The sequence below is a fragment of the Lycorma delicatula genome, chromosome 2 (genome assembly GCF_047948215.1).
Source record: "Lycorma delicatula isolate Av1 chromosome 2, ASM4794821v1, whole genome shotgun sequence".
Lineage (NCBI taxonomy): Eukaryota > Metazoa > Arthropoda > Insecta > Hemiptera > Fulgoridae > Lycorma > Lycorma delicatula.
This window is the reverse complement of record NC_134456.1, coordinates 27,045,279-27,070,076: the sequence shown is the minus strand read 5'-3', so window position 1 is coordinate 27,070,076 and position 24,798 is coordinate 27,045,279. Positions and strand designations below refer to the sequence as shown.

The 24,798-nt window shown below is 29.2% G+C and overlaps 2 protein-coding genes across 3 annotated transcripts in view; one reads left to right on the top strand and one right to left on the bottom strand.

Moving 5' to 3' along the window:
- Positions 1 to 8,832, top strand: part of LOC142320587 (sodium/potassium/calcium exchanger 5-like) — a 49,566-nt gene extending 40,734 nt beyond the window's left edge. The window contains exons 9-12 of the mRNA XM_075358548.1: positions 2,154 to 2,366; positions 5,063 to 5,164; positions 5,630 to 5,856; positions 8,446 to 8,832. Coding sequence (XP_075214663.1) covers positions 2,154 to 2,366; positions 5,063 to 5,164; positions 5,630 to 5,856; positions 8,446 to 8,556 — 653 coding nt within the window. The 3' untranslated portion in view covers positions 8,557 to 8,832. The remainder of the gene's footprint in view (positions 1 to 2,153; positions 2,367 to 5,062; positions 5,165 to 5,629; positions 5,857 to 8,445) is intronic.
- Positions 8,833 to 8,978: 146 nt separating this feature from the next.
- LOC142320588 (sodium/potassium/calcium exchanger 5-like) overlaps positions 8,979 to 24,798 on the bottom strand; it is a 180,507-nt gene continuing 164,687 nt past the window's right edge. For both annotated transcript variants that reach the window (XM_075358553.1, XM_075358556.1), the window contains one exon: positions 8,979 to 9,664. In XM_075358553.1, the coding sequence (XP_075214668.1) occupies positions 9,559 to 9,664 (106 nt within the window). In that variant the 3' untranslated portion in view covers positions 8,979 to 9,558. The remainder of the gene's footprint in view (positions 9,665 to 24,798) is intronic.

The following is a 24,798-nucleotide window of genomic DNA, read 5'->3' as shown; positions in this document are numbered from 1 at the left end:
TACCAAAGTTTTTATTTTTTTCAAACAACAATATTATCCACTTCAAAGTAGTTCCCTTGGGCAGCTATACACCGGCGGAGTCGTTGTTCCAATGTCTGGTAGCAGCACTGGAAGGCTTCAACTGGTAGGGCTTTTAACTGGTTGGTCACAGTCTTTTGAATGTTCTCCAGTTCCCAAATGATGTCCTTTCAAGACATGTTTCAATTTCGGGAAAAGGAAAAAGTCACAGACTCAAATCAGGTGAATAGGGGGGGACTGTAGGAAAGCATTTTGAAGTCAAAAATTCCCTGATGGAAATGGCCGTGTGACATGGGGCATTGTCATGATGAAGCATCCATTTGTCTGCAATGTCTGGTCTCACGTGAATCACTCTTTTCCTGAGCCTTTCAAGGACACCTTTGTAAAACACTTGGTTGACAGTTTGTCCTGGAGGAACAAATTCTTTATGCGCCCCTAAAGAATGTTCTGTAGGGGTACAGTTAAAAAGCAAATCAGCATGGTTTGATCTTTAATTTGCTCATTCGACATTTTTTCGGTCGAGGAGATGACGGAGTGTGCCACTCTTTGCTTTGCCGCTTTATTTCAGGATCGTACTCAAATATCCAGGATTCATCACCTGTGATCACACGATTTAAGAATTCTTGGTCATTGTCAATCCTCTCAAGAAGATCAACGCATATATTTCTTCGATTGTCCTTCTGTTCCGTTGTGAGGTTTTTCGGCACCAATTTCGCATGTCCAAATCGTCTGTCAAAATTTGATGTACTGTAAAAGTGTTTAAATTTAACTGTTCACTCATCATCCTTATTGTTAAACGACGGTCTGATCTCACAAGAACCCTCATACACTCAACGTTTTCATCAGATTTTGAAGTTCTCCCTGAGCGAGGATGATCTTTAATGTGTTCTTGGCCTTCCAAAAATGATTTGTTCCAGCGGAAAACTTGGGCTATTGATAAGCAATGTTCCCCATAGGTCTGTTTCAACTTTTCAAAGGTCACACTCGCGGATTCCCCAAGTTTAACGCAAAACTTGATTGCACAACGTTGCTCTAAATTCCGAGGCTCCATTTTCGTAACACACAACAAAAACACAACATCACTGATAGCGCTGTCAATAATAATGTGTTGGCTGAACAGAGTTGAAACTCGTACTGAGAATGTGGAAGGGATGAACAAACTGGTCTAGCACAGACTGGTAGACACAGCATTGCCAGATTGCTCGCAGTGTTACCAAACATATTACTTTTCTCACACACCTCATAAATGAAGTGGTCGTACAGACTCAGGCTGACCATTCCTGAGATGTATAGTTAATTGAACCCCAACCATGAAAGTATACCCGTATCCACTGTCTAGTATTCAAATCCATACAAAAGCAACTAAACTTTTACTAGGATTTGAATCTCAGAACCTTCAACTTTAAAAATCAGCTGTAAAACAACTCATTTGCAATGACTAATTAACCATTAGACCAGCTCGATGAGTTATTTGCTAACTGACTGCTTTATTTTTTATACTGTTAAATATTATCAACTTGATATATAAAAAAAATATCTAATTATAAAGTTGTTGATCCCTGCAAGGAACCAATAAAAAGTTTAAAAATACTTTGCACTAATAATAAGTCTTTTTTGGATTTAGCGATAGAGTAGTGTTTTTACTGAATTTTATTTTAATTAGGGAACATAATTTCTAAAGCTCAGTAATAATAAAAAAATTGACTTTTTATACTTTTTAATGTGTACAAAATATTTCAATCTCTGGATTTTTTTATGTGAAAATAAAATATATTTATTTTTATCCAGATGTTCCATATGGTTAAAATAAACATCAGCATTTTTATTATTATGCAACATAAATGATTGCTCATCATAAACGATCATATTTTTGACTATTTTTAAGGAATGTTTAATTGAATAACATTTTTATTGAAAGATGAATAGGAATGAAGATAATAAGGTGAACTTAGTAAAGGAAATGGCAAAGGAGTGCATTATCTATTTCGGTATAAATAATTACCAAATACCATATAGCATTCAGTATATTTTATTTATTATTCTAATTTCCTTTATTTCTTAATTTCTGAATGGTGAGAAGCTAGTAGATAATGTAGTGCGATGTATATGTCTAATTTTTGTATTTTCTTTAACAGATTATGGATATAAATGCTGTTGGCTATCAGAGAACAGTATTGTTAAAAAAATGTGGTGGTTGTTTACACTACCTATCACAATCATGCTGACTTGCACTATTCCAGATTGTCAAAAAGAGATTTGGCGCAAATTGTATATGCTCACGTTTTTAATGAGTGTTTGTTGGATAGCAGTAGGATCTTATCTCATAACATGGATGATCACGATTTCAGGTTAGTAGTTTTAAAAAAATGAAAATTATTGTAACAGATTTTTTAGTTATAAGATTTCAGTTACTTTAATTTAGGAAATTGAGGCAAACTGAAATCTCTGTAAATTGTGTATTATATTGATTAAAGAAAAATTTAAATGATTCATATGAAAATAAACAGTATACAAGGAACGATTCTAATTTATTAATCAAATAAATTGTAATCTAAATAAAATAATAATTACTGTACTCTAATTAGATTAAAACACATTTATTACATCTTTCCAAAGTTCTAAAATTTGCTGGTAAATATTTTGCATTCATCTGCTACTGTCCTAAGTACATCTCAACCTCAGCTACTCTAGGATAAAAATAACTAAAAATACCTCAGCTAGAGTGAGCTGGTTAAACTTCATTATGAGTTTTGATAGATATTTCAATCTTTGCTGAGAAGTAATAAAACATTTTTTTTGTTAGTTCCTATGGATTTCATTTTTTCCTAAATTCTGAAAAGTGTTTTATTTACATTTTATATTTCTATTCTATATTTTTGATAGGTGGAGACAAATAAATGTTTGGTGGTGCTTATTCCAGATTAATGAAGATAATGAAATAAAACTACTACATAAGATGAACTACTGCATAATTTGTCATGCCTGGGATAGAATGACCAACAAATTATTGAAAAGTGATGAATATAAAATAGTTTATAAAACAGAAATCTGTGTGAAAAATAATTAAAGAAAATGGGTAGTATTACCGTCATGGAGGAGTGAGAACGTGCTTGACAGGAATTACAAAGATTCTCCCCTCCAGAAGTAGTGCTCTGTGAGTACAATTTTATATGTACAAATGCTGTTGAATGCATTTTTTTTATTCTGAAATTGCTATGTCAATTTTTATAAAATTTGTTGTATGGTAGCTGATGAAAACAAAGATTTATTAAAAAAAAAAAATTATAATAGTTATACTGTAACTAAAAAAAAAAATTGGAAATAAGCTACAGAAAAATAATTTTATCAATAAACTCAAAGACTAACAAAAAACAAAGAACTAAAAAATATTTAAAAAAAATTACAAAAAAGTTTAATTTAAAAAAAGCAAGAAATATTAGAAAAAAACTTATGCACAGATTTCATAAAAAAAATGGAAAAGAATACTTTACAAAATAAGATTAACAAAAATAAATTAAAAGACAATCGCAGGAATTTTTTTACTAGGTAATTTGATCCTCTTACAATTTAATGATTCTGTGTCCCGTGGAAGATCTTAAAGAGTATTATTCTGGAAAATTAAAATGTGTGAAGCTTAGATAACATGCCAAATTATTTACCATAATAAACCAGTTTCTATAGATCATCATTTTAAAGTTGGATGGGTATAATAAATTCCCGTTGGATGGATAAACTGTACATGCTTAGCATTTATTGCTTTGCAGTTTAATTGTGCCATTATTTTATTTTATTTTTAGTTTACATTAAAAAAATAATTTATATAGATTGTTTCCATAAAAAATTTAAATATTACCAGAGACTGAAAAATCATTTGAAATCATTCAGTAATGATAAAAATATCTAATAATGTTTTATCTGACATTATCTGTAAAACAGAAAGCATATCTAAAGTTAAACTTTATATTTAGATTTACAAGACAAATTTAATAGAAGCGTATGAGGTACAATTCTTTTTGAATTTAATTTACGTGTGGTATAGGTTTGTAAAAATTCACACCCATAATGGTAGAATAAAAACATCAGAAATAAAAATACACAAACAACCTACCGAAGTTTTTTGAAAAAGCTGTCATAATGTTCACCTAGCACAGCTTAGTCAGAAATTTATATAGTATTAATAAATTTATAATTTACATAAAATTATAATGGTCCTTCTCATTTCATAAAGCTATGATGTTGCACCAAGGTTAAACTATATTCTAGTAGTGTGAAATTGGGCAAAGCTTAAAATTAATAGCTCTTCTGAAAAAAAGCAAACAAATTGTATTTCATAAAGTGCACTACACAAGTGACTTTACATAAACATTATGTTACATGGCATTCATAATATTTTGTAAATACTGTATCTTTAAAAAAATAAAAATAAAAATAATAGAGATGTAAAAAAACTTTTATATGGGAAAAGAATTAAGCATCAAAGGATAAAGATGACATAATGCAAAAACTAGAATTTCAATTAAAATAAACGTAAATAAAAGCACAAGTGAAAAATTGAAAAATGAAAAATATTTTGCATAAAGAAACAATGAGCGATCAGAAGAAAAAAATGGTATTGGATATTATTATAAACAGATAACAAATATCAATATTATTTCTTTTTATATATTAGTGAATGAGCTGGTAAAATATCCCTCTACATTTTAATTTTTTAACTACGTTTTAATTCAACATTTATATACTCATACTTTCTGATGATGCAGAGATCTCCCCAAGAGCATTCAACACAGAGAAAGAAAAGAGGACAAAGTAATAATAATAATCTGTAACAGAATGAGGATTCTTTTTCATAAATTGTGATAATCTATATTCTGTTGTTAGTATGTAACTTGCTGGACTGTTTATTAAAACTGCTACGGAAAACTTTAATATAGTAATTATGTATTAATGTCCTTGACATTTGTTTGCATGTTATGGTATGTGATTTTGATTAGTGTAAAAAAAAATGAGATATTAAACGACTAACATATTTCTCTTAATTTTACAGGATACGTATTAAAAATTCCAGACTCTGTAATGGGATTAACATTTATAGCAGCTGGAATGTGCATTCCAGAAACATTATCCAGTATTATAGTATCTAAACAAGGTAAAGGAAATTTATTAAGTTTGTGTGAAAAAAAATCATATGTGTTATCATTTGAAAACTATAAGACATTTTAGATAATTAGCCACCAAAGCTATGTGGTTTCATTAAACACTTAAGTTTATGAAATGTGTGTGTTTGATTTATTAATTTGTACATCACTTCACAACATGCACATATATGTGTGTGTGTGTATGTGCGCAAATGCAAGGCAGTATCTACTTCTTTTACTCATCTACTGATTAATTTGTTATTGAAAGTTTTATTGCAGGCATGAGAGAAAAAAAAGAAGATAAATATTTCCATCTTCTTATCTTTACCTTTATCAAAGTCTAAATTAAATTTTTTTTTTTATTTTTGTTACTGTATTCATTTGTAGAAGCAAATTCTAGTATACAATAATATGCTATAAGAAATACAGATGATTTATACAAGAATGCAATTTATTTTCACATTTGTCTTTTACAGGTAAGGGATCTATGGCTCTGGCAAACTCTCTAGGTTCAAATATATTTGACACTCTTTTCTGTTTTGGCCTACCATGGTTGATCAAAACAACATATTTTCGTAATGAAAATCATCATTATATGGAAGTTCATTCTTCTGGACTGGATTATAATACAGTGATTTTACTTGTAACACTATTGTTACTGTTTGCTGTTGTTGCAGCCAACAAATTCACACTCACCAAACTTGTGAGTAGTCATTAATAGAAAATCAAAAAAATATTTTTACTATATGTTTTAAAAAAAGTATTTAAATTTGACTATAATACACCACAGATGTGGTCATGAGTTGTATAAATAGGCAGATTATGGACACTTAATCAGGTCTGTTGTATTTTAGTACTGTTTGTATGAACAATAACCTATCCAGTCAAACTCATATTTAATGATAAGCTTTAATCTACTTTTATACCATATCTGAACTTATCTATACTCAGAACGGAACACAAGGATAGCATGAGTTTTTAATTTGCTCCCTACTAATTGCAAGGCCTGGATAAGTGTCCCTTGCTGCTGTATCTTTCATTTATGTGGCAAATCATTATTTATTTTGTGGCGGTTATTATCTATACTCGTAAGAACATATAATATATGTTATTATTAAAATACAATAAAATACAACTGTTATTTGAATTTATTGTATTTAGTATTAACAAAATAACAATTTCTACATATCATATACTGCAGGCTAAATGAGTAATTTAATAGTCATTTTATAATAGTTACTCAGTTACAACAAAAGTGTTAAATTTTGTCAGAATAATCATTTTGTGGATAGATTGATGTCTGACATGTGAAATGTGATATGATGGTAGCAACAGTAAGTCATATAAAAAAAAGTGCATGTAACTTTTTTAAATTTGACGTTTGGTTTATTTTTATTTACAAAAAATAAACCTGCCTCTTGCAAAGAAAATAATAAATGTAGATGTCATTTTGATTTTTTAACTCTCTATAGAATTTTAATATTTTACTTTTAGAATAATATTTCAGTGGAAGTCATTGTATTACAGAAAAAAACAAGAAAATGAAGAGAAAATATTTTCTTACAAAATGTATCTTTACTTTTTCATTACTTTGACACATAGTTTAGTTATGTAGTAAGTAGAACCTTTCATCATAATAAAGTTGTCTGTTGTTAATTCAGGTTTCTGTGTGTATCCATTCTCCTATGTTTCCAACTAAACTACTGAGCTGCTGACAGATCAAACTTCCTTTACAATCAACTGGGATTTTACTCCTTTCCATTCTCTCTATTAGCAACTTCTACTGATACTTATAATCATGTTTTAATAATTTGTTAAAGCATGTTGTTCACCACATATTAATTGTATTTTCTTTGAGACTTTTAACTGATTTGATGCTTTCTCCATTTCATTTGGTTCTAAGCTACCTTTATCCTCACATGATAATTGAATCTTACAGTTTTCTGTATTATTTATTAATCTTCCTCTACTGTTTTATCTTTTATACATCCATCTATAACCAAACGTATTATGTCTGGATGTCTTAATAAATATCCTATCAGTCTAGTTTTTACAAGATGCTTGCAAAAATTTCTCTCCTCACATATCTATCTTAAGATCTCAACATTTGTACTTAATCAATTCACCTAATTTTCAGCATATTCCTAAAAACACTACATTTCACAAATTTCTATTCTTTTCCTTTGCTTTCCTATTGCCCATATTTAACTACCATAAAACACTATCCTCCACACAAAAATTTAAAGAATATCTTTCTAACTCTTATTTACATATTTAATAACAACAGACCTTTTTTTTTGCATGAAAAATCTTTACTCATACCAGTCTGCTTTTGATTTCTACCTGATTTTATTCACCCTTTGTAACTTTTCCATTTCAAGCATACTAAGTTCTAAGCTAATATTTTGTTCCTCATTGTATTCAGATTTTATAACATCGCTTTACTTTTATTTATTTTCAAACTAATTTCTCTCCTAGCAATGAATATCAGTTTCTAGTCCTCTTATTATAATTTATTTAAGTTTTAGCTTAAAATTATTTTCTTTTAGTCTGTCTATATCTCACTAATTTTGATGAAACTACATTTTATCACAACTAAATTGTGGTCAGAATCTATATCTGTTCTTGGATACATTTTACAAGCAATAATTTGGTTTCAACATCATTACAAAGATATTGAACATTATACAATCTGCCTAATATTCTCCTAATCTCCTGGTCTCATTCCCATTTATATTTTTTTCTTTTATAATTTTTAAAAAGAGTATTCATAATCACTAAGTTATACTAATGCAACGTTCCAAAAGCCTAGTTTTCATTTTTCTGACTAGTCCTTTACTTTCCAAATATCGCCCTTTCATTCCCAAATTTTATTAATACAATATTTTTACAAGATAATAAACTTATTTCAAAATCAGTGACTGGTATTGTTGATCTCATCCTAGCATCAGAAGGATAATTGTGTCTTTTAATTTAGTTAATTCTGTTCAATTACAAAAATTTATAGTTTTAAATAATAATTATACAATGGCTACCAGTGAAAATCATGTAAATATGTAGAATTAAACTTTAAAAATTCACACAACTCAATTACAATAAACAAACATAAGCATGCACACAATTACACGCAAAAAGATCAAGTATAAATTTAAAAAAATGTTGTAAAAAATTAAATTAAATGTTGTATCTTTCCATGCTTACTATTACAGTTCTCAAAAACTAAACACCTAAACAACTGAATCTTACGAGGATAAAAGAAAAAAATTAACATTTTTTTTCTTTTTTGTTTCAGGGTGGATATTTGTGCTTATTGATGTATTTTATATTTATTGGATTTTCAGTTGGAGTTGAACTGTACGTACACTTCTGCTTAGAGACTGTTCCAATATGTGATATTGAATAAGAATAGTTTTACTTTAATAAAGTATTATGACAGTACAATATCTGGTTTAATATTTGCATGCAATAATATATGTTTTATTACTGTAATTACTATTAGTTTTTTATATGAATTGTAAATAGTTGGTACTAGTTATAAAATGCTGTGTTTAATATTTTAATAGTCAGAGTAAAGAATCATGCCTGTGATTTATTATACTTATTATTTCTTGTAATTTATGGAAATTTTATTGGTGTTTACCAATAACATTAATAATTTATAAGTTTTCATAGATCTGTGGTTAATAATATCAAACAATGTATGTAAATTATTACTTCCTTAGTTATTAACCATATATTTTAATTTATTTCATAATACTGTAAAGTAAGAACAAATAGTATTTTTTAATGTAAAGGTAGATAATAAAAAATATTTGTAAATAAATGTACATATTATATAACAGTTTTTTTTTTTTAATTCTTTTTCTCTGTGGTACATCCAACTTACAATACTATTTTGAAGTGAACTACTACATTCTATGTATTTATATTACAGATATTTATTTTACCACTAAGCAACTACAGGCTGACACCAAATCATTCTTTCTTGGTTTGTAATCAATTACCTCTTGCAGTGCAAAATTCATGTATTTTGTATTTGTAGCTATAATTTTTTTCCTGTAGAGTATTTTGGTCTTGCGTGATCTTCTTTATTGTAGTGTTTCATAGTTGAGTATATACAATTACTACTATAAAATTACAGTTTATAGTGATATTAATAAATAACCACCTATAGGATAGGTGAAATTTCTCAAGATGACTAGCTACTACTAAGAGAATAAATATATAAATTAAAAGAAAATATAATTTGTAATAATTTTCTAAATGTAAGTCAGTAATTCATTTTAACATAATTAATAAATAAATGTACATATTTTAAAATGAACTTCTTAATTATAAGATACTTAGTAACATAACTGTATCCTGAACTTCAACAGTTCCTAAATTCTTCTCGCATACCAGAATTTCAGGCATCTATATAACCAATAATTATGCTGTGGTTTACAGCTAAATATGTGTTGTAATCTATTGTGAATCTTTCATTTACAAAATTTGTGTCTGGTCCTCCATACCTGAAGATAATAACAAAAATTAGTTCACCAATAAAAATAAAATGAAAAAATAATTTAATTGCACTAATAAGAGATATGTCCAGAAAACTAATATAACATGAAGAAAAAATTCCTTAATTTTTTTAAATATCTTAAACCACTTTTGCACTCCTGGGAACATCTATAACTTCTATAAGTAATTAGTCTTGCCCAAGTCTGGGTATTTAGAAAAAGAGACCTAATTATTCACATCTCAATTCATTCATAGATAGTAAATATTTGAATAATAGTTTGTCAAGAAGCAAAATAAAATATGACAATCCTTGTTCTACTTGCTATTTGATTTTAAATTACAGAAATTTAAAAATTTTGACAAGATATTGCTGAGTTTATCTGCAATGTCTTGTAGTATGAATTAATCCAGAAAAATTCTTGTTATAAAACATAATGGAAATGTTCTTCCTTTTCCCCCCTGAAAAAAAATTAAGTTAAAATTCTGAAGAATCATATTTTGTTTGCTTGTGGATAACATAAATGTGGTTCATAAAGTAAATACTCAAAATAAATGTTCATTTTGTTTTTTCAAATTAAACCATCAGGGATCTGTCTACTGAAGACTTGTAACATCAATTGGACAAACGTAATGATTTAAAAAAAAAAAAATTAACAGTCCCTTTATTTGAGAGTATTTTAAACTAGATAACAAGGGTTTTCAATTTTTATATAGAAAGATATTATACAGTAGGGCCTCCCTTACCCGAGATTACCAGCCAGTGGTTGAATAGCATCTCAGCCTTTCGTCCAGTGATTGCAGGTTCGAATCTCACTCAGGCATGGCATGTTTTCACTGTACTACAAATCATTCATTAAATCCATAACTAGCCACAGGTACAAAAGTCTGAAGTAGAGGATGCTGCTAAGGATCATGTTACTCAGTTGACCAAAAAAAGTGACTGACGTTTTTATAAAAAAAATCAAACAACTTTATGTGGTCAATACGAGAGTGATTAGTGACTCTTGATATTATTATAATATATACAGTAAAATAAAAAAATGAATAATAATATTGTTGTAATTATTTTTAATTCTTGGCTTATTCTATCAATCATTATTAATATGCTTTGTTGCCCGAATTCAAGAACAAAACTTAAGGTCCCACGAATTCCATTATCCGAGCCAGCAACACCCCCATTACCTCAGTTAAGGGAGGTAATTAGGGTGTGTGAGTGACCATGTACTGTATTTATAAATATATATATATAATATATTACGTGTCCAACTGACATTGATGTGCCATGTCATCAGGTGTATTCATATTTCAGTCAATGTACACCTGTGTTTTTCATGTTGTAAAATTTTCGCAAAGAGCATTATAAATATATATAAAATATCACCAGTGAAAGAAATTTGAATTTTAACTAAATTTTTTGCACTTTCAACATTTTTTCCCTTTCTTTTTCATCTTAAATCTCTTTAAGTCTCTACCTGTTGGGGGAGTTCCCCCCATAAATGTGGTATCAATCAATACCACATTTATGGGGGTTTGTATTCATAGTCTTGTAAATGGTGCACAACTGTCATATTTTTTTGGTGAATTATATATACAGAGATACTGTTATAAGGGTAGGCCAAGAAAAAGTAGACCTGCTAGAGTATGGGATGTTGAATAAAAAATTAACATTATAAGTTTGTGCACACGACACTTACATGGAAAATTGGAAAAAACAAAGGAAACGTAAATTCCCACTTAAGAACTCTCCTCCCATGAATCACGCTATCGTCCTCACACCCTTCCCTTCCATGTTCTGACCATCAGTTGTCTGTTGAGATCAAGAGAGTTAGTTATGTTGGTTGTGCCATGCATTAGCGATGTATTCGATACCAGAGTGGGTGAATATTGTACAGTTGTACATAAAACTGGTGCTTTGAAGGAAACACAGGAATTATTCTGTAAAGAGTTTCCTAACCATCCCATCTCAGCTAAACGCAGCATTCAGAAACTGTGAAGAAATGGTGCCAAAGGGGATCTGTTGTAAATGCACCAAAGAACAGGGTGCCATCTGTCTGCACTCCTGAACTTCGTGCATGTGTTTCAGAAGAGATGCTTCATAGTCCTCAGAAGTCTACCAGAAAACTATCGCTACAGGTCAGGGTGAGTAGAACAACCTGCAGACATGTTCTAAACAGTTTGAAGTTAAAACTACACCACATCACAGTAGTGCAACAATTGAAGGAACCAGACCAGTGAAAATGATACACCTACCTTATTCTATAATCCAGGAAAGAGCGCTTTCGCAAGTACCTCACATCATCAGTTGCTCTAAAATTTGTCAAATCTTTCATTGTAAATCACATATTAAAATTAAAATTGAGATTTAAAATTGTTAAAAAATCCTTTTCCAATTAAACAAAACAGAAATAAAACTAATTTTTTTTTTATATTCAAAATTTTAAATTGTAAATTAAAATTAAAAATTGCATATATACAAAATATCAAGTCATTAATAAAAAAACTAAAATAGAAATCCATGTAGACTAGCTAGCCAAAGTTATGTGACTTACAGAGTTGAAGTATTATAAATTATCAATGTCTAAAGAAGTGCTGCTATCTGTAGCAGCTTTTATGATTGTGTCATCCTCATATTCTGGTTGTAGGTTGATCAAATTAAATTTACTTTTATACTTATAAATATAAAATCTTTCTAAAACATCAAAAACCCTATTATTTGTATTAATATTGTATTTCTTAATTTCCAGTATTTCTAAATTTGTATGAATATTGGATAAGGAGTGTGTATAAGATGATCAGAAACATTTGAGAACCCAATTTTCTATATGATTCCTGAAAGGATCAATTTTAGAAAAAAAAAAAAATATATATATATATATAAATATATATATTTATTCTAGCTATATTCCTTTCTCAGGAATATAGCTAGAATAACTATATTAAAAGGGAAAGTATAACACGCCAAAATGTGGTATCTGTTTTAAAATTTTTTGTTTGTTTTAGGGTCCAACTAATCATGTAGACTAACAATACATATGTAATAGTGTGTATGTATGTATCTGGACACATATGTATGTTGCAGTGCTTTTGGCCTTACGTCTCAGGATTGACCAAACTGATTTTCTTTAAATTTGGCTCAAATATTTCTGCATATTATTGTATATAGAAGTACTGTATATTTCTATATATAATTAATCATATTAATTTTTTTCAAAATTCATTACGGAGGTAGAGGGATATCATGAACAACAGTTTCAATTTTCATCAGAGGCTTTTTAGAGAAAACTTTATTAAAGCAAATTTGTTATCTTCAATATGAATACATTTTTCAAAAAATTAACCCCCACCTCTTAAAATTGAAATATATGTTTTTTGTTCTTTTTCTCTGTTTTCCTTTGATTAAAATATTTTTCCACAATTTTTGAAATTTTATATTTCATACATAGAGCCATCAAGAAATGTCTACAATTTTTTCGTTTTGAACTTATAGACCCTAGACCTAAAATGCAGAAAAGTTTTTTGAAAATCTTCTTTTTCTTTTTTTTTACTTTTATTGAAGGGGGTTTAGATTTTGAAAAATCTCTTTTTATTTAAGCAAATTTGTTAAGCTTAACATATATAAGAATTTTTTTAAAATTTTTCTGAAATTTATTCCCCACCCAAAAATATATACCAAAAATATATATCCTGTTTTTTTTTTAATTTTTTAAATCTTAATTTTTATTATTATAGCTGAGAAAGTAATGCAATACTCCTCCGCCAGCTTTTACTTTATACAAATACACATGAACCTTATATATGAACATTATTAGTAAAAAGAAAAAACTCTTTAACATTTTTCACCAACTAAATAAAATGTGAGAATGTAACTATCATTAGTTTAATTTGCCTAAAATTATTCACCATTTATTGTTTAATTAAATAAATATCTTCAGATTGAAAACACCGGATAAATTCCAGAACTAAAGTGAATTTACAGGTGTATATTATTCACTCAAGAATATAATTATTTTGAAAAAAGAAATCACATACACCTGTATTAACATCGGATATTCTATTTGTCCAGATGTATCAATGTTTGGTGGCAGCAACAGTTTGACAACTGCTTCAAACCCATCTGCTACAGGAATGGTGAACTCCTAGTATAATGGTGAACCCAGAGTATTTGTTATAAATACATTTTTAAAACGATGAATCAATATTTATTTTAATAAAGCATCATTTTGCATTAATAACACCTTTACATTAGTTGTAATGATTATAAGTAAATGATATATGTGAAATTTTTATTGTTCATTTGAAAATAAAGAAGATACAGTAGCTACTTGCTGAATGTGGTATTTTATCCACATACAGATCAGTTAAATGAAATAAAAACAAGGAATAATTAGATTTTGTAATCTGAATACTGACAAATTTATTATGTCAAATACAACATTGCTACTAACACAACCATTAGATCAAGACATTATAATGTCAACATTTTGTAGTCATACAAAACTGCCAACATTTTCAGGAAATATGGGTTACTCTGTTACTTACAAAATAAAAAACAAAATACATAACATCATCCAAAACACTTATTAAACACACATTGCCAAACACAGTAATGCAGGAGAATACAAACTGAACTTCAGTGACAGCACTAAACTCTATCTTGGACAGATTGGGTGCACACCAAAGATACCATGAACAAATATAGGCATTGTAGTTAAAGACAAAACTAAATTTTGCAAATTATCTTTTAATTGAAATAATCTGTATAGAAAATCTAATATTAATAAGTACAATATCTAACAATACAAATCCTCCTCAGACATTCAAAACAAACATCTATAAAAACATAATTCACAGAACTTTCTCATACAATAGTAATAACAATCAAAAATATATTATTTAGAAAAGAAATAGAATATATTAGAAATAACTAAAAATGTAAATGAATATAAAAATTGTTTAGTTATGATTATATAAATAGAATGTAAAGAAGAAATATTTGAAAAATTACACTTCATAATGTGAACTCTAAAAATAATTTCAATAACCATTAAAAAAATAAATAAATCTATTTAAATATTAAGATAACTGCTTAAAAAATCACCAAATATCTTTATAGAGAAAATATTTCCTATAAACTACATAAACCTATAAAACATGATACACTGCAATCATAGTAACAACAAATTAGATCTATGTGGCATTTATAAAATCAAGTACAGGACAGTGATTTACGGAAAACCACTGAACATTTCAATAAGATGTTTTCAGAGTAATTAATTATTAAAATGTTAATAGTAAATAATCAAATGTAATGGAGCATCTTAGTTAATGACAAACATACAATTACTTATAAATATATTAATTTGGAAATTTTAGAAAGTAATAACATTGACAAATACAAAAATTTTGGACAAAATACTGTATTAGTAAATATAATCTTGTGAATGCACAAACAGATACTAATCATACTTTTTTAAGTTGACAAAATTATTTATCTAATTTTAATTTCAATAGTATTATCACTTCAATTTTGACCATGGCTAAGGAGATTTTATTTCAAACAAAAAGTAAAATTAATATTTAGCTACTTAGCAGTTTTTATTTTGTTTTATAAGTAATTAGCCATATAATTCTACAGGCGAAGTGATTCTTTGTGCACCAGAATGCAAGTGTTATTTCTGCTTTGATGGATTATAAGATCTGCAAATGTTAATGTAGTTTTCATACAGTGGTTTTTGGATAGACATGAATTTTTATGACTCCTGTTTGTTAGATTGCCTCTAATTGGGGCTGATAGTACCAATTTAAATAAACCTTTGATCAGAGCCTGTGCACCAAATAAAATGATAAAATCAAGTGTAAAATTATAAAAAAAAAATACTATATACCCTATTGTCTCTACTTTCATAATCTTTTCAAGTTATTAAAAATGGGATAAATAAGAACTTTGATATGGTAATTTGTGATGATAACTGGTATAACAGTTAAGAATAAGGTTACCTCAATCATATTAAAATATCAAAAGGTACTGAGAATAGAGATGTGAATAAAATATCTCAGTACAGATTACAATAAGTTTTTTTTTTGTTTTTTTTTGGCATAAGGAACAAAATATGTGATTATAATAGAATTTTTCAAACTAGTAAAGTTCATATTTGAATTCAAATATGGAAATAAATTTTCTCCATCACTTACCCTTCTTTTGTAAACTTTGAAAGGAATAGGTAAACTTCGAAAGAAATGTAAGAATTTAAATGCATCAGGGCACTATTCAACTTACCTAAAGTGATAGTTGTTTTCCTTTTATCTTTGCCATTGGGAAAATCTCTCTTTAGCATTCAACAGTAATCTTGAGCAAACTTGCTCTCCACTGCTGCTTGTACTTGTTTTCCACGACTGAGATTTGTTTTCCAAGCATGATCTTCATGCTTGTCACTGATGGCACCGAGGTTGTTCAGAAAGAAATTCAGATGTGAATCAAAGAAGTGAATTTTTTGGAAAATATTACACCCCATATATTTCTATGAAAAATAATTCATCTACAATGTCCTACAATTGGGGGATTTATGATTTCCTAAAAATACTTATTGCACAATGCTTTTAAATGACCTCCATGCAGATTTTCAATTTGGCTTAACAATTCTTTAAACTGTCCATTTCTAATCAATGTTCTTATTTGGGGACCAAAGGAATTCCTTCCTAGATTTTAGTGCCGTTTCACCATTTTTAAACTTTTCCAAAACACAGTTTTTGAAAAACCTATTTTTATATGGAAAGCAGGTAGACAAATCATTTCCAAGTTAACTGGTAGGAGATGTATAATATTTTTTTGTCCAGGAGTAAGTGCTTCATACTTTGGCCATTCCTGCCTGATATAATGTTTTGTTTTCTCCTAGCTGTCTCATTTGCACGAAAAGCAACACAAGTGAGTATAGCTGAGCTTCAAACCACTTAAAAACACAATAAATTTTAAATGCAACATATAGTCAAATGACATATACATGATGGTAATTGTATTGAATTTTTTGCAACAAAATTTTCATGTTAGTTGCATATGCTGACACAGAAGGAAATTTGTAGCCATTGTGCAAAAGGACAGCCTTTAAACTAGTTTTCAAAGAATCAATACAGTCTCCATTCTTAAGAGTTATGTTAATGATGAAATGCATTCATGTGCACAAATATTGTTATACTACATTGAGCTATTTTTTTCAAAATATAAATTTTTAAACTCTTTGTGACAATTACAAAGAAACACACTTTAGTGTCAGTATATAGAGGATTTAAACCTTTCAGCAAAAATCTGAAAAGTTTGGTTTATTTTTTACAAGTTCAGATCCTTGCCAGCCTCCGTGGTGTCAGTGGTAACGTCTTGACCTTTCATCCAGAGTTCTCAGGTTCGAATCCCAGTCAGGCATGGCATTTTCACACAAACAAAAAATCATTCATCTCATCCTCTGAAGAACGCCTAATGGTGGATCCGGAGGTTCAGATTCTGATCTAGGTCACTTAATTCTAATTCACCTAGAGTTATCAGTTGAGGTTCATAGGAAGAAGATTCTGCTTTAAAAGAAGTATCATCTTGCTCCTCATGTTGAATTTCAGTGGCTAATTCATATCTGATTCATCTTATAAAGTTAGATGAGTTGGAAGGTGTGGTCAGGTTAAGTACTCACCATGCGGCATTCGCCTTATAAATTCAAGTACTGCACTGTTGTGTTTGGATTTACTATTTAATCCTTTTATTTTTTGTAATACTGAAATAACAGTCTGACAAATGGTCTTGTAGTTCAGACCACATCATCAGTATGACAATTACTCCTACTCCAGTCTGTCAGATGTTTCACGCAGGTCAAATAGCAAATGAAAGGGGTCCACTTCTTCTCCTGATCCCCAACTTTAAGCCAAAATATAGTTCATAACATTTTTTAACTAGTGGAGTGAAACTTTATCACTCTTCTTTTAACATCAAATCCTCACACACATAGCAGAAGTTATCTAGATCATCTATGCACTTTCTTGGCATATTTATTCATTAACACAATACACTTGACACAGTAACTGTAAATCAAAGAACAGAATAAAAATGCAGATTGTGCAATGAAAAGTGAAAACAACTCACATATATATCATATGATCTGCCTGAATCAAAACTAAATCAAAGTACAGGTACACAACTAGTATAGGAACAATTTCTTCCAAATGCAAGTTAGGCAATCTCTAAATAAATTGCTTCAAGTTCTAATACATTTTTTAAAATAAATTTACATTATCTGTCCTGTTGATGGTAGTTACCAAACAGTTATCTATTCTGCTAAGTAACGGACAAACAGTACGCTGTGTGTCCTGGTACGAGAAAGTGAAGTGACTGCAATAGTTGTACTGGAACTACACATAATAAAGGATGGAAAATACCCACATAATACAGGATGGGTGGATGAGACACAAATTACATAGGATGAAGCAGAAAATATCATTAACTTTTCCTTCAGGTTAGGGTTGGGAATTGGGCAACAACTCTCTTTGTAAAATATCAGCAATTAACACAATGTTTCTCTTTCAAAGAAACAAAAAACTAATTAAAAAAAAAAGAGTTTAAAATACAATTAAGATTTGGGACTTGCAATGTTTGATGTATTTTTACCAGAAGCAGTAGAAATAAATAAGGAGTTAAATTTTTTTAACGTGGACTTGCAAGATCCGTGGCAAGTACAATAGTCAGGGAAAGATCTTTTACAAGAACAAAATTACATGGTATAATATATTATAATGAAAAATGAGAACAAAGATTATTGTTTTTCCAAACACAATGTAATTAAAAATTGAGTGGGAGAATACACTACTTTAGAGTAAAGGGAAAATTCAAAAACATGTTTATTACTCTATCTGTAGGAGATAAAAATGAAGAAGATAGAATGATTTCTGCAGTTTATTGAGCCATACAAACAATAATAAAATTCCTGTTATAATGTATACTGTTTGTACGAGAATCAAACAACAAACTAGGGAAGGAACTGACACGGAGACTGTATATGGGTAATTTTTTTTACAGAACATTACAAGCAACATGGTAATAGCTTAGTGACTATTGCAGTTGAAAAACATGTAACAATAACAAGCAAATTTTTCTCAAGAAAATGCATAAACAATCTTGGCTTTCCCCCAACAAATATACAACTGACTATTTTTATCAATAGTAGCAGCAAAAGAATGGTTTTGAATGTATGGATGTGTAGAAGTGCTGAAATCAATTCACAACGTTAGTAGTGCCATTAACGTTATATTACAAAGATCCACAGATGTTATCAAACTCAAGGATAATTTTAAAAGATTGAATTATCACTTTAAGATTAAGAAATGTGTTGGTGCTTGTAAACCTGAAGATAACAGCAGCAACTGCTTTGAAAGGAAGAATGTACAAAGGACATCAGAGACTGTAAAAATATTTTAAAAATTTAGAAGTATAAACAGTGAAGGGGGAATGATGAAGAGCTGATCTGCGGAGGCAGTCTAGCAGAGAAAACAATAAAAATTAAGATAATGGATAAAAATTCCCTGGACTCTTATTAGAAATTCCAAAATATTAACAAAGAAAAGACTTAGTGTTTACAAACCTGAAGTTGCTGCAAAGACAATGAGTGTACAAATAGTGAAACATTTTTACAAAACTATGAAACTTTTTAGGAACCTAACAACATTTCACTTATCTCATCTCCCTCATCAAAATATGAGTGAAGGCATATCTGTCTAAGAACATGGTTAATAAATAACAAAATTAATCAGATTTATTACAATATGTAAAAAAATTCCAAAATGTAATGTCAAAATAAAGGAAATGTCTCAAAAATGTTGACATAAACACAAGAATTCAGTAACGAGATAAAATCTAACTGGCAATTTAAAAATATTTTTTGACAGTATAGTAAAAATTATATATAAAACATGGATATTAACATTGGAAGTAAAAAGTTGAGTTTTGAAGTAAAAATCTTTTGTAAATGACTTACTGATTAGATGACAGAAGATTAAGAAAAATGTATATTTTCAATTTTTAACAGATGAAATATTGACAAATCAAAATATCATTATCATCTATGTCAAGAAAAAATAGTTAGCCTAGAATTATACAGAAAAATTCTTGAAAAAGTGAATGATTTTGAAGCTATTTTTAATGGTATAGTCAACACAAAATACAATATCTTATACTGAATAAATTTATTGAAATAATGTTGCGTGAATAAAATAAAATTGCAAATTAAAGCTGTTTTCAAAAGAAGTCAGAAATAAAATTATTATGAAATTATAAAAAACAATCTTCTACAGAATTGAAGCAATGTATACGATACATATCACAACAGAAAGTGAACATTAAATTGTGCTTCTCACTCTCTACCCTAGTTTTTGTATAGGTGTGCTTACATCTGAAGTACAAGAGGCACTAGTCAAAGTTTCTATGAGCATAATGATGTTCATTATACACCAAGTCACTGTGGTGAATAAGGCTGTGAAGGTGTCACTTACAAGTTGGAATGTCACTTGCAATATGGCAGACTTGGAATACTGATAAGCAACACTATTACATTTGGCTTAGTGAAAAAACCAAAATGAAATCACTTCACTACCTACTTTCCTTTGTAATCCTGACAAGGATTCTAGTTATTCTTGAAAATGGCAATGTTATTTTTGAGAGTAATTTATAATTCATGTCAGATCACTTACTATACTATCACCAGTTCTTAAGTCCTGTTGGTTAATGAACGGGAAGGAATACAAGTAACTATAATATTGAATCATATACTTGATAGAGTTTAGCACATCAGACTCCCTGAAAACATTAGTCATCAGCAATACTACATTTGTTATTTAGTTGCTATTTGAAGCATATGATATGTACGGATATGAACCTGTTATAACCGTTTTGTAGGAAACATCTTGTTTCACCTTTTAGACTGGTCATGATATATCGAATTGTTTTATTTAGTTATGGAGAAAAGTATATATGCTTTTATATTAGTATTAACACTAAAAATTTTATCTAGGTTAACAATAACTGACCTACTTTTATACTCCTAATTTTGACTTTTACATTATATAATTTCATAACATTTTTCTCAGTTTACATTTACTTTTTGACCTTGACGAATCAGTTATATACATAATATATTCTGTAGTTAGTTCTATGGCTATGATTATTACGTTTTTTATCTTCTACACCAACAAATTTATTAATGTTACTGCTTAAGAAGAATACAATCTAAATTGTTTAAAAGTGATTTCGTATCACCTCCTGGAGATCTGGATTAACCCAAAAAAAAATCCAAAATTTTTCCTCTGGCTAGACACTGAGACACAAGCTGCCTCAACATTTTTATTGGTATAATATTGATCCACAGAGTTAACTGCATTGAAACTGATACTATTTCTAATGTAGATTGATATCCTACCCTTTCAACAATTTGCAATAACAAACTATTGTAAAACTTCTTGAAATGAAATGTTATAATGGGCTCCAAAATGGAGTCTATGTTACAGGCTTAATATAAGGCTTGTAATATAAGTGCAATATAAAGTATCATCTTGACTTATTCTTACATTACTTACTCTCTCATTACATGAGAGAGATTTAATCTGTTTCCTCAAATTCTGAAGACCTACATAAGAAATGAAATGGCTTCAGTACATAAACGATTAATATAGATGAACAGTAAAGATTATTAATATTAATGATTATTTTGATGAATAAATAATATTTCTCTAAATTTACTCTTTCTCCATTTCGCCATTTTCTTTCTCCATTTCGAAATGGAGAAAGAGTGCAGAATCTCGTCGTATAGAAGTAGAGGCTAGGAAAAGCTTGCAAAAAGCTTTTTTCAAGAGCAACGTACCGAAGACAAAATATTTAGATGGCATGGGGGACCTCAAGGGTGGACTTTGGGCACAAGGCTATGAGTATGCGCAATGAATGCCTGTAGCCAAGTAGATCAGGACCGGGAAGGACAGCCTCCCCGCTGAGGGGCTTTTTGGCCGTCCTGAACAGGTGGTCAGATTGCTCTTATGACGCTGGGAGGGCCCCAATGGGTTACGTCCTATGGGACTGATTATAGGGAGGAGTCAACTGCCACGGCATCCTGGGGCGACTGATATACTGTTTATGGAGGTTCTGGTCGCCCGAGGGTGCTTAAATAAATAAGTGAGACAGGTAGAAGGAGATAATGGTATTGTAAAAACTTATATTTTCTATTTATGTACTATGTGTTATTTTCTCAAATTTTAAGATCGGGGCCCTTTACACCCCATAAGTATTTTTTATTTTCGTCGATTAATGTTTTGTGTATTTTGTGCATTTAAACAAAAATGTAAGGGCCCTTTACACCCTTACATATGACGATCCTGATGGTGATACTAACCTCTTTTTAAGAATGTGACGTGGGCTAATGACCTTAGCAGTCGATGCCCGTAAAACGCACAAAAAACAAATAATATTAATAATGTTAATTTTAAATGTATACAAATATTTAATGAAATTAAAAGAAACAAAGGCTAAAACTGGTGTATAAGTTATCCGACAAGCATGTATTTTGTGGAATACGTATTAATATTTTTTAAAACGAAAAGCAAAAGAGGGTGTATAGACGTTAACATTCTTGGCTATTTAAATAATAATCCCCAAAGGCTACTGTATTTTCATTGTGATTTATGATAAGTAGTGCGTCTATGCTAAGAAGAAAAATAAGGTGTATGAAATAATAGGTGGATAAATATCACCAGGAATTAAACCAAAATAACCAGCTGATTTAGAAGCCAACACACTAGCCACTACATCCATCGTTCAACATATTTTATACATTTTTATGAACTCACACTCTCCCTATAAGGGTAAGAATTTTATAATGAATTAATCACTTTTCTTGTTTTTAGGAGAACTTTAGAACTTTTCAGTTTTAGGAGAAAATAATATTTTATATCAACATTTTAAACCTTTTTTATTTAAAAAATAACCATATCTTAAAACGATTTCCTAACTGCTGTAGTTCAAAGTTTTTAGTATTTGGTTTACATCATTAACCAAGGCTGCAATCATCAAGGGCAAGTTCTTAATATGAACACAAGTAAAAAACTGTACACTGTAAGTAAAAATAACTTTAAAAAAATTAACGTATAGAACGTTAAAAATTAAAGCAACAATAAAATTATTATAAATTCCGTTTCATAGCAATCATTCAAAAATTATGATAAAAAGTAAAAATTCACATTTATTATAAAATCTTGAAACTAGAAGACGTGAGTACACAATTTATAGAGAAATTGAATATAAACTCTAAAGATGTTATAAATGCAATGAGCAATAGTGGTGGATAGATGAGTAAGTAGCGGATAATATAAATTACTGTATATTTTTTTTTTTGACATTTTATATTTTGGAGACTGGATTAAAATAAAATAAGTTGAAAATCTAGTTTAATAATTATAACTCTATTATATATATATATATATATCGTTGCATGTTCGCGGCTCGATCAGGATATTGAGAGATGAACAATTTAAAATGTTTATATAATTACAATTTATTGGTTTAAAAACATAAGTAAAAGAAGACAAATCAATAACAAAACAAATTAATAAAAATAGTAATCACAACCACAATGATAATCAGAATAATAATAATAAAGAGTAATTTAAAAAATCGTCAGAATTTATTTTAGTTAAATATAATTCAGTCCTATTGACAAAAGACATTAGCACGACCGCTAGTATTAACACAGTACCGCTAGTATCACCACTAGTCTTGTATTAACAACAATAGTACAATAGATAAAACAAATATAAAGTTTTATCATTCCAAATACCTTTGCTGTTCACGAATAAAACTACCCAGCAACTTATAAATGAAATTTAGTAGATGTTCTGTTCCATTTGTGCCGTCAGGTGCTGCTACCTAGCAAGGGTAGCTCGTCTCCAACAAGCTTGGTCAGAAGATCTGATCACAGGATGTCCTTTGTCATAATACCGCAAGGAGTGGTCATTATGATGTAGCGACCTTCTACTCATTCGGCGCTCGAATCTGACCCATGGTGATATATATGTGTTACATTATATTGCTTAAGTTCAATTCTATGTTACCGAAATGTCAAGATGACAACAAATTAAATAATTCAACAAGCAACAAGGCGTTGTTTCAATTCATCACCTATGAATATACAGTCAACCTCGCTCTAAAATCTACCGCAACATGTTACCGGTCTTCAGGCGAGATTGTTCATAACAGTACATTATCTCTTCCTCTGGTAGTCTAATAGTACTCACCGAACCATTTCTTGTTTTCATGTACTGTAATTGTAACATCACACTAATAGCGTCGAACTTAATTCACTACAAATTTGCTCCTTCACTGACCTCCTCACGGAATACTCTCCTGACTGGTACTTGCAGACTCACACCGTAACGTCTCACTTAGACTAACTGTCAATTGGTCTTTCCTGGAATATTTATACTGATTGTTTACGTTTAGAAAATTAACAAAATGTTAAATAATTGTTAATTATAGAATTTATCGATATGTTATTCAACTACTTGCTAACTATTAGCTGATTTTTAAATTAAAAAATTAGAAATTACTATATTTTTTATTATTTAAAGTTGCATATTTTGACTCTTTTTCATATTTGACATCCATATTTTAAACATTTTTCATGTATATTTGAATGGATATTTCAAGCTTTTTATGTTGCGTATAATACGGTCTCTAGTTATAATAAAATTAAAGACAAATTTTGGTTCTTGTGTAATAGATTTTATTTAAAAACCCAAATAAAATAAAATTGAGGTAAAAATGTCCAATGCAATAAAATTGTTTTACAAATATATTTGGAATTTCTTCTGCTTTTCACACAGCTCAGTTTAATGAATTAGTTTCTATTGCCGTTTCTTTAAACCGTCAAATAATTTCTTATAAAATGTTAAACAGATTACATTTTGCCATGTTTCCCCGAAATGCTTTGATAGTAATTTCTTCACATCTTTTATTTTTAGAAATTAGCATCTTCCCTTTTCGATCATATTTGGTTGATGAACACCTTTAATGACTTTTCCAGGTTGGCAAATACTTTTAATTTTCTAATGTCATTACGGCAATTGATCTCACCAC